This window comes from Rhamphochromis longiceps, linkage group LG23 (assembly GCF_057381845.1).
Source record: "Rhamphochromis longiceps isolate RC_006_pf linkage group LG23, R_longiceps_female_GT1.1, whole genome shotgun sequence".
NCBI lineage: Eukaryota > Metazoa > Chordata > Actinopteri > Cichliformes > Cichlidae > Rhamphochromis > Rhamphochromis longiceps.
In genome coordinates, this window is record NC_140578.1 from 14482796 (window position 1) to 14494852 (window position 12057).

At 40.2% G+C, this 12057-nt stretch overlaps 1 protein-coding gene across 1 annotated transcript in view; it reads right to left on the reverse strand.

The window, feature by feature from the left end:
* Positions 1-11349, reverse strand: part of LOC146641473 (uncharacterized) — an 84682-nt gene extending 73333 nt beyond the window's left edge. The window contains exons 1-2 of the mRNA XM_085399335.1: positions 11056-11349; positions 2631-2752 (exon numbers count right to left, since the gene is read on the reverse strand). Coding sequence (XP_085255461.1) covers positions 2631-2752; positions 11056-11113 — 180 coding nt within the window. The 5' untranslated portion in view covers positions 11114-11349. The remainder of the gene's footprint in view (positions 1-2630; positions 2753-11055) is intronic.
* Between the last annotated feature and the right edge of the window lie 708 nt (positions 11350-12057).

A 12057-nucleotide genomic window follows, 5' to 3' on the forward strand; every position in this document is an offset into this window, starting at 1 on the left:
ACATATGTGCATGACCTGCTTTCCAGAGATGGCTATCAGAGCAAAAGTGACAGGTCAATTGCTGATTTCTGTTCCGTAAAAAGGGAAAGGGGCTCCCAACCCTGAGCACTCTAAATGGATGCATGTTCCCCCCTCTCTCTGTGTCTGCTTCTCTCTCTCTCTCACACACACACACACACACACACACTCACGTTAAAAGTACTCGGCACACACACTCATCCCAGAGTGTGTAGCATGCCCGTTTCATAAGCCTGTGTGTATGTCTGTATATAATTGTATAGTGGGAAGACACACACTTAATGGAAGAGGCTCTTCACTCTGACAGCTGGGTGGTGCAGATGAAAGGTCTGCTGTAGCATGTTGTCTACCACTTGTGGAGTATCCAAAGAGACCCAAAGCTCTCTGGAGTGGACGACACAACAAGCTTACGCACATTTTTCTTTGATTAATCTACAAGCATCAGTATGCTGTGAAGTGCATACATTATGATGCAGAATTAGATCTTGATGCATTTATATACAGCTGGAATTTGTTTATACCTCAAATGGAATCAAGCACTATCCAAATGTGCATTAGTGACACAGATGAAATTACTTTTCAGTTTATTTGCTCTTTGGCTCTACAGTCAAATCCGAAATCAGATGGTTGAAATTTGTGCCGACACATCCTCACATTTAACTCTCTAGAAGGCGTAAACGCCACACAGACTGAAGCCTACTACATTTCCCACCATGCAACTGTGTAGTCTTTATAGTTGTCCGTGTGTGTATTTATTCAACTTGAGAATAGATTTTATTTGAAAAAGCAGAAAACGTGGAACATTTTAGGAAGATTTTTTTCCACCGTTTGACTTTCTAATTTATTGAAATTATCTTCTGCTTTTTTTTGTTGTTGTTGTTTTTGGGAGCATCCCTAATGGTGACAGAACTTCATGACAAGGTTAAACTTACATATTTAACTTAAGTTTAGTTATAAAAAACGGTCCGCATCATTGTGCTCATGGTTGCCATGGTGATGTCGTCCCTACACAAAATATACTTTTTCCTGAAATGCATCACTCATCAATTTGTGTGCATCAGATTATTTTGTGTGGCTAACGTTAGCTGTTAGTTGCCTTGTCTTACTGCAGACTAGCATCCACACGCCTGCGCAGGATGTAGTTTATGGAATGTTTCAGTCAAATGGTTATGTTCACTTTTGAAATCCAAATACTGCAGCACTGCACCGATTTGCACAGCTGTCTGCTTACTTTCCACCGCGCTCATTTACAACTTCCCATTAAAGCCGTCTGTGGGGGCTGCAGACCCTGTTAATGGTGCGTGGCATCATACCATCTTAATAAAGTAAGAATACTTTGTTTAACTGATTAGCTGACTAGCAAAAGCAGCCCCTAGTTGCCACCCACAGTTTAGGAAAATGTGGCTCTTTAACTGCTAAATGCTTAAATATATTTACCAGCTTTTTCCTAAAACTGTCAGTCTGCATGTTGGTGACGTTCAGGGGGTTTATCAGAGCTACCTGCTGCTACAAGGTTGGTAAGACAGCTAAATGGAAGCGCTAAAAATGCTACATTATAAAACCACAGCTCCTAGCCTAAGAGAGAGTCATTACACACAACACATAGCCATTCAATCTGTTTTTCACTTCAAACATTAAATTAGAGCTTTAACTTTCACAGTGCCGTCTGCTACGATTCTCAGAGCTAACAACCAGTACTTTTAGAGTCATATTGTGATTACTGCTGTATGACGCCCTTTAAGGCAGTTGTACAGTGATCACATTATGTAAAACTGAACAGCGCATCAGTGCATCTGTCCAAGCAAAGTAACAAGCTCGTAAAGTGCACTTTCATGTCCTGTGACATAAAAACTCATTTGCATACAGAGAAGGTTTTTTACTTCTGTGAAAGACTGCAGCTGAGGTGTTAAAGTCCGCTGCTGAATTTACATTTTCACATCAACACACCTCTTCACTCGCTTTTTAGCTTTTATCTTTTATTTCTGGGAAAATACTTGGTACACAGCGGTAATTATACATTCTGGCAATCCAATTTCTGGCAGCGACAGCAGCAGCAGTTTGTTGGGAATTAATGGTGGAAGAGTAATTAGCATGAGCAGAAAGAAGCTCCATGACTGAACAGAAAGAGAAATGTATGCCACCTACGGAACCTTAGATTTTATCAACTGAGAAGAGTGTAAAGTGAGCTTTTGGGAGGTGCAGTCCAAAAACACCGGCTCCCCGACCAATGTGTTAGTACAACTGCTGGTTCAAGAAGGACTACAGATGTTAATGAGCTCCTCTGTGGTAGGTGACCTGTGCTGGGCACTTGATAGCTTCCTGGATTTCAGCCAGTCCATTAAGAGGTACTTCTCACTGTCTTGGCCTCCGTGTTTCAACTGTATAACGATGACGCGTCACCATTGTTAGCAACCCTCATTAAAACTAATTGGTATTTCTATTTGAAAGGTAGCTCATTAGGCAAGCAATGTTTTGTCTCAATAAGGCGAGACGGCAAATACATTTAGTCAATTTTGGAAAACCAGCACAGACATTTCACCGCTTACACTTTAACAAACAGCTGATGGCAATTCAAAAATATCACAGTTCCCTACATGGAAAGTCTGTCTTACCCTCTGGATCCATGTGGACAGACACACGTGATGGGCAAGTAAATTCTTGCAGTCGCAGAAATTCCTCAGCGGGTCACTGGCTTTAAGTTCACCATCCCTGCATATAAAGCACTCTGATGTCTCTGTGGAAGACGAGCAGAAGATGGAGATTATGAATGGTTTCACATTGGATCAAAGGCTAATCCCTGATTCGCGTTAAGATTCATATCAAATATTCATCCATGTATAGCGATACTTATTTCCCTTTCAACACACACAGTACGGTTCCACAGAGCATTAGACATTCATGTTATTCCCAGTGGGAACGCAGAGAAGGGAATGTGGGCTTATGATGCTTTTTCATTATTTTCTGCCACATATAAACTATTAAAATAGTGCATGCTCACATTAAATACGGCCACAGTTTCAGATAATGAGGTCCGAATATTTACAAGTCATCCCTGTTAGTTAAAAGTTCAGGATTGAGACTGCTATAAATATGAAGTTTCAGAGAGTTTTTTGCATGATGTCAGTGTTAGCAGATATCCTAATATGGTCAGACACAACTGTCTGCTTTCGAGGGGCAGCCAATAAGGAGTAAGAGTTAACTGTGAACTTTAAAAAGCTTCAACTGTACAGGGAGTGCAGAATTATTTGGCAAATGAGTATTTTGTCCACATCATCCTATTCATGCATGTTGTCTTACTCCAAGCTGTATAGGCTCGAAAGCCTACTACCAATTAAGCATATTAGGTGATGTGCATCTCTGTAATGAGAAGGGGTGTGGTCTAATGACATCAACACCCTATATCAGGTGTGCATAATTATTAGGCAACTTCCTTTCCTTTGGCAAAATGGGTCAAAAGAAGGACTTGACAGGCTCAGAAAAGTCAAAAATAGTGAGATATCTTGCAGAGGGATGCAGCAGTCTCAAAATTGCAAAGCTTCTGAAGCGTGATCATCGAACAATCAAGCGTTTCATTCAAAAAAGTCAACCGGGTCGCAAGAAGCGTGTGGAAAAACCAAGGCGCAAAATAACTGCCCATGAACTGAGAAAAGTCAAGCGTGCAGCTGCCAAGATACCATTTGCCACCAGTTTGGCCATATTTCAGAGCTGCAACATCACTGGAGTGCCCAAAAGCACAAGGTGTGCAATACTCAGAGACATGGCCAAGGTAAGAAAGGCTGAAAGACGACCACCACTGAACAAGACACACAAGCTGAAACGTCAAGACTGGGCCAAGAAATATCTCAAGACTGATTTTTCTAAGGTTTTATGGACTGATGAAATGAGAGTGAGTCTTGATGGGCCAGATGGACGGGCCCGTGGCTGGATTGGTAAAGGGCAGAGAGCTCCAGTCCGACTCAGACGCCAGCAAGGTGGAGGTGGAGTACTGGTTTGGGCTGGTATCATCAAAGATGAGCTTGTGGGGCCTTTTCGGGTTGAGGATGGAGTCAAGCTCAACTCCCAGTCCTACTGCCAGTTTCTGGAAGACACCTTCTTCAAGCAGTGGTACAGGAAGAAGTCTGCATCCTTCAAGAAAAACATGATTTTCATGCAGGACAATGCTCCATCACACGCGTCCAAGTACTCCACAGCGTGGCTGGCAAGAAAGGGTATAAAAGAAGAAAAACTAATGACATGGCCTCCTTGTTCACCTGATCTGAACCCCATTGAGAACCTGTGGTCCATCATCAAATGTCAGATTGCTGCACGCAATGTTGATGGTGAACAGATCAAAACACTGACAGAATCCATGGATGGCAGGCTTTTGAGTGTCCTTGCAAAGAAAGGTGGCTATATTGGTCGCTGATTTGTTGTTGTTTTGTTTTTGAATGTCAGAAATGTATATTTGTGAATGTGGAGATGTTATATTGGTTTCACTGGTAAAAATAAATAATTGAAATGGGTATATATTTGTTTTTTGTTAAGTTGCCTAATAATTATGCACAGTAATAGTCACCTGCACACACAGATATCCCCCTAAAATAGCTAAAACTAAAAACAAACTAAAAACTACTTCCAAAAACATTCAGCTTTGATATTAATGAGTTTTTTGGGTTCATTGAGAACATGGTTGTTGTTCAATAATAAAATTATTCCTCAAAAATACAACTTGCCTAATAATTCTGCACTCCCTGTATCAGCGTTTAAGTATACGTATATTTAGTTGGTAGAAAAACGGCAGCTTCTTTCTAAAACAATAAAAGCTTTACAAAGTTATTCTACAGATTGGTTGCCCCACAGTCGGCAGTCAAAAGCAGTCTGGGCGTTTTCAACTTTGAGAATTCTCAGGACGTAAAACATTGTCATACCAATGTGTGCATGTTAGGTGGTAGAAGAGTCAACTGACAGGCCTTTATCAAACGTCCTGGTGGCTTACCTCTGAACTTTGGATTATTTTTGATAAGCTAGAGACAATATAGAAAGTACAGAAAATACATCAAATCCAACTCAATAAAGAGATGAAAAACAACAACAATGTTGTTTTCTATTTAGTCATTAAGGGAACATTAAAGGGACAATCTATTTAAACCTGTATTTCTACACAGTAAACTGGATTTTAAGCATGAACTGGGTTCACTGGGTTTACCATGATGACACTATTCAGTTAGAGCAGCTTTTACAAAGTTCAACTAGTGCGTGCAAATAACAAAAACAAAAGGTAAGAGTAATTCTCATTCAAAAGTCAGTTTGGAAGTTTTCACATTGCATCAAAGCCACATTTAGCCTAAAAAATTCATTTAAAAAAACTGATTTTAGCTTAAAAGTATACAGAAGGTGAACACTGGCCACTTTCAGAACTAACAATATTAGCACTGCTGGAAAACCGGGCTGAAGTTGAAAAAAGAATACACTCACCTTGAAGAACTACTGAAAGAAATATCTGGAGAAACATTTCAGTTTTTAAATGTTCCACAAAATTCACCAGCTAGCTGCTAAATCTGTCTGCAGTTTGGGGCTGGGCAGTTAGCATACACTGGGGATAAGGGAGGTTTTTTTTCCACTATTTTCCTATTGGCAGCAATGCGCATGAGAGCACTGAGGCATAAAACCAAAATAATGAGCTCACACATGCTAAAAACTCCATTAATTGCAGTCAGGTGACAACTCTGTGAGTCTGGCATCTTTTGCATAACCTCCTGTCACTATAAAAATCCCGATGCAGCTGTAGCTATAAGTGTGATTATACCACGTAAAACATTCACGGGTCATTTCACGAAAACCCGATCCCTCCCACCTGACCCCATCAGAATCAGCTGATGTTGTTTTTGTGTAGTAACTCAAGTATAATAAATGAAGCCATGCGTAATATTCCTTTCATACTGCAAATATGTTTCAAGTTACATGTCCCCAAGGTACGTAAAGGTGGGTCAAAATGTAGCATTTTCCTGTATTTCTTTCTGCATCATAACTCATGACATGAAATTTTCAGGGCTTCTAAAACCAGATCGATTTTACACCAAGCGTCACATTTGTTTTGTTTCTTGCATTTTTCTTTCTGACCAACCCTGAGCATCACTGTCATGGAATACCTCATAGCTTCAACAGCAAAACTGCACCAGTTTAATCTCTATGACGTAGAGGAACAGAAACAAGCATTGGTACCCTGATTGTTTGATCTCACAACTCACTGGAGAAAACTTGAAAAAATGTATTTTAGGTAAACTTTCAGGGTTTGCATCATCATGTGCAATAGGCAGGATATGGAAGGACTCGTTTTACCCTATATTTTGATAGCAGGCTCATCTTCTAACTTTGATTCCTTCTTGGTGAAAAATAATAATTTCATTTGTGAATGTATCTTAACTGCTATGTTCATATGTTATATATATATGTTTGCAACAACCACGGGTCCTTACAATCTGAAATCTGAACCGACCCTTATATAGAATAGAATAGCCCTTTATTGTCATTGTACATATACAACAAAGTTGTGGAAATATACGTTAATCTAAGCTAAGGTGGTGTTTTGCCCCCTGTAGTGCCGAGGTTAGTACCACACATTCTAAAACCCCAAATTTCCATTGCTTCGGTCCTCATGCAAGACTGTGTTAAGCAACAGGATGTAAAGAAAGGTCAGGAGCTGCTAATTGTTAACAACAACACTTCATCTGCTGCCATCAAAACTCCTAACAGCTGCTTTGAGCGCACAGCTGAAGCAAAGCCTAAAGTCTCGCAGTAAAATGATCCGTCCCGGTTCAATTAGGGGTGGGCATAAAAGTAGAGAAGAATACATCATGTGCGAGCTGCCAGACATGCGGTCCTGGCCCTAGGCTGGGGTTAGCCACAACATCCATCCAGCGCTTTAGGCCCCATTGTGCTGCAACCAGCACCTCTGATTTAACAGCACACTTCGCCAGGACCGTCCGTCAGTGATGATTCCCAAGCAGCAGCTTTGAAGCTAAATATTGGACAGTAGCTAGAAGCCAGGTCCGCTGGTTTCATCCCAGAAAAACACTGAGAGACGGCAGCGAGGGCTAGCTGTCATCTGTGCTCTCGCCTGATAGGAGGATGAACTGCTGCCTCAGAAGCTCCTGTCTCTTTTGGGCCTCTCGCTGATCTGCATTGCTTCAGGTGAAAATCTATCCTCAGATGAAAAATCTTTTAATCAAAGGAAGAGTCTTTAATGCAACCCATCACGATCTGCGTAAGCAGATTTTATTACTGACCATGCATATATTTCACTTTGCATTAAGATCTCTGAGACAGGCTGTGTAAAGGAGGAAACCCTAAACTTTTATTTTTGATTCAGTCCCAAAGCTGGCACTTCGAGATAAATGTCTGGTGTTTAGCTGCTTGCTTTAACTCGCTGTTATTGACAGCAAGCAACTGGCCTACTGCTTCCACTGACACACTTTCCACATACTAGTATGTCAACATTCATCTGTTTGCTCGCCTTTAGTCTGCCTTCCTAACAGTATAGCAAGTTTAGTTGGTTTTCAGTCACTGTCAAAATAAGTTTGTATGTGCTGAAGAGTTTGCAGAAAATAATGGAGCCATGTACAGACATACCTATAGAGAATGACAATCTAGCTAACAGGCAGTCTGAGTGATTCAACAGCCTGACCAAAAATATTGCCAAAGTTACTGTGATGGCAGGTTCACCAATTATACGCACAAGTCCTTTTTAACATTTCACTCCCCCGAATCTGTGCTGCTTTTACGATCATTATGGCAAGCCCTGGGGCACTTCTGGAGCTAAATAACAGCACTACTGCTGGGAAAATAACTAGAAAACAACATTACAACAGAGATGTAAACATGCAGTGTGTCAATCGTAGTCGAGCTGGAACGTCTGCGTGATCTGTGACTCCCATAATTAACTGTCAGTGGTGTCAGCGTTCAGCAGAGTTTCACATGAAGGTGGGTGCTCCACTAACTGGCTGAAGTCCTCCTCTCTGCACGATTTAACAGCCAACAAAACTTGCTCTGTACAGCAGCAGCAGCTCTCAGCTGTGCGCTTCCATACAGGGTGATGATCTTATCACAAAGCAGAAAGTACCAACACTCTGTCAAAAGCTCTGTTTATGCTACTTGACTGTGAAACCAGCTTCAGTTGCAAGGCATGTCAGTGATGTTTTAATTCACCGCTGCTCAGCATCACACATGAAACCTGAGAGAAAACGACAGAAGGATGGAAACCATAATGTCAACAGAGGCAAACTGAGCAGTGTTACTCGAGGTTGAAACACTGTACAGTGCACTACAAAGTAAACAAATGAGGAAAATGCCAGATTGGGATAATTTAATTGTCCACTGCATTGCTAACGACCTCATTAACAAAAGAATGATGGGAAATCAGCATGGTCTGGGCGAGGAACCGCCTGTGTGACAGCCATCTGGCTACAATGGTTAGGGGGGGTTGCGATGGGGGTTGGGGAACTTGTAAGCTAACACCACGACCATCGCAACTTCCAAGTGCAGACCTAGAGCACCTCTAGATGGAAGTTAGTGGTGTTTTACTAAACAAGTGTAAATTCGACATTTTTCTCTTTAATTACTGAAAATGTGACCAAAGTCTGAAAATGAGAGAAAATATTACTAATACTGGACAAGAGCTCAATGACTTTTCTCAGCATTTAGGTCTATTTGTAGGTAATTGCAATATACAGTATAATATCCATTATACATCAAACACAGAGTGCATTTATGCACACCTAAAAACACTGTATCGTCCTTAAACACCTGACATTGTAGTGTTTTATGACTGGCCTAAGACAGGTAAAACCAAAATCTTTGCAATGGGAAGACCACCACCTCACATAGTGTAATAATTACTGGCTGTTGGACTCTGGTAATAAAAATTCAATGATAAATTCATTTTGCAGTGTCGTTTCCAACACTGCTAAATGGGTGCAAACTGGGTGTGGCCATAGTTAAGTTAAACTAAACCAAAAACTAAAATTAGGTGGGAAAAAGCATTTTGGTTAACATTTATATTTACATTTTTAAATTTAGACAAATTCCTCAACACAACCAGTGCAAGGAGGCTTTGTTCAGTGAGGTGGGATGTCTACATGACTGAGTCAAATGCTGTGCTTGAAATATATTATGGGTTCTGAATTTTAAAAGTAAAAGTGAAACCAATGACAGCTCGCCATTTTCAAACAGTAAACACTTACCGAAACAAGCAAAAGTGAAACCAAATCAATATCAAAACTAAAACTCAAAAGAAAACTAAAAAAAAAATATCACAACAGTCAATAACCACTGATGCTTCGAGGTATGTAAAATTTAAAAAACAGCCATAAAACTTTGGCTCTGCTGTTGTTCAAATACATTTTCTCAACTGCAACTCCTCCAAATTTGGTAAAAGAGAAATCAAGCACAACATCCACTGTAGTTATACAGAAGGCAGCCTTTCAGTGAATTTGCCCACTACACCTCTATACTCCCATATAAATGCTAACTGACGTAGACTTTTGAGCAATCAAATCGATGTGAAGGACCTGATTTAAATCTCCTCACTGTGACCTTAAGAAGCTGCCCACTGACATTTAATAATAATAGCTTATTATTAAATGTCAATGATATTTAAGCTCTTTATTTGTTTTTCATTTGCTTTTTCCGGCAAATTAGAAAACTTATCTCCAAAAGTCTGATAACAGAAGAATGAAATTCATGTTCTTGCTGCTTCAAACATTTGAATCTGATGTCAGAGCAGGACAGAGACAAAGGCAGATCCTGACTTTGTTTCACACACTTATATGCAAACAGCACATCATATATGTGTGTATCATACATATATAAAGCTTAGAGAATTGCATTGGTTAGTCACTGTCAGTTAGCTATAAAAAATGAATCTGCACTTTATTTTTGTGTTTAGCTTAGGACAAAGTGATGATAGATTTCTTATAATGTTTAAACCAAGAAAACAAGCTTTACATGCTACATGCTCATTTACCACTGGTCCCTTGACCATATTGATAATGTATTTCCTTGTTATTTTACAGTCAGCCATAATGCTTTAATTTAGACATTGCTGGTGTAACTTTGCTTAACACACTATCCCGGGTTTGTTTGTGGTAGCAGTAGTTACATCCATTACATCCATGCACATGTTTTTTAAAGCAAACACTGCTAACCATCAGGTCACTTGAATTTTCTTCTGTTCACAGGCAAATGTCTGGTAAATTATGTTTCTTCGGTTATACTTACCATGTTTGTCCATTTATTCAGGTCCTGTATTTAAGGCAAGTATATGGGAAGGGCCGCCTCAGTACTTCCTGTTTATATAGGGTCATGAGGTCACTGCGCGCATCACTGGGTGCAACCAAATGAAGGGTTTTTCATTTTGTTTAGTATTGTTTATTTTCTTTAAAGTAGCCTTTTGAGTTGTATTGTATGTAGTGTTTTACTTTTCAAACCATTTAGCTGAGTAAATGTGTTTGTCAGTTTCATGCATAATCTTATTCCTGTTCTTTGTTTAGAATTGTATTGTTTGGTCTGACCTATTTCTTTCAATGGTAGAGACTAACGAGGTTCAGGTGTGGGTAAAGTCCTGTATAAAGCAAGTGGGATTTTTGCGTACCAGGTTGATTGTTTTGTGGTAGATGCCAGAAATAAAGTATACTTAGTCTGCTGATGCTGTTTACGTTATGCTACCTCACACAGTGATGCAGACTGAGACCAACTGTTTTTTTAAACAACCTGAACGTATTATCTTTAAAGGTAACTTTGATAACTTGGTTATAAAAACTTGTATGAATGTGTTCAAATATGCGCTTTGTGCCAGCGTGCTTTGACAACAGCACATAGACTCCCTCCCTGGAAGAAACAGCCCAATGACACAGGCTGTGGTTTCTGTTCTGAAACATCTGGCTGTCAGAAATGGACAGCCAGCTGTTTCATTTCATTTCCAAGAAAAAAAGCCAATCTATCATTTCTGTTTGAACACATAAACTGAAAATTGTAACATATCATCAAACGTCAAGCACATACCTATAAACAAGCTTCTACATGACTCTGCCGGAGACAGAGGTCGGTACTCGGAGCCCATGTCTCACTCTGTGTTGAGAAACAACTCCTTCCACTCTCCTCTGACTGTTTTCAGATACCAGCAAGTTGCTCTACTTCCTGTTGGCATTCCTCTTTTTTCCCTCGCTGAAGACGGATGAACATTTAGAGACGAATTGACATGTCAGAACAGAAATTTAGCACAGCATAGCTCCACTTTCTGCTGCTGCACTCGGTCAGCTGATAAGCTGTGTTTTTGTTTGAACGGAAGTTGTGAAAGTGAGCAGCCAATTACAGCCGTGAGCTGCAGCACGTCACGACAGGAAGCCACATGAAAGAAAAAAAGGGGAGAGAGAAAGCGGAAGAGAGAGAGAGAGCTGGAGAGGGGGGCTCTCCGCTGGATTTCATTGTGTTGCTTTCAAGAAGGTCTAAAAAACAGATGCTGCTGGCGATAAAGTGATGACTCACACAGCACAAAGGTGCTTGTCTGTTTGCTTGTTTAGAGTAAAATGATTTACAGTGAGCATTGTTTCATGGTGAGGGAGGAGCATGAAGTGGATGAGACTTTTTCCAAAAAACACCAGAGTTGCAACAAACCGTCGTGTACAGTCCCTGCTGGGAAATGATTAACAGGTTCTGGAATTTCCCCACACGTCTTTCTGCATTGTGTCGGAACACATTCATCGATGGAAAGTTCCTCACCAGCAGTTTGTGACATTTACTTGTCCCTTTACTGCTGCATTTTGATAGATCTCCTGCAGTTTCCTTTTTGAAAGTGAGGCCAGGCCATGAAACACACACAAAATGTTACAGCTGTCACAGACACAAGGGAATAAAGATTTTCAGTTTATCTGTCAGTGTCTCTGGGTAGAAGCAAGTAAATGCAAGGTTATAACATTTCAAGTTAAGAAGCACATCAAATGAATGAGAAGCAAAAACTCATTATAAAATGAGCTAGTTGTCAGTGTGTTAGTAAAGGTTTTATAA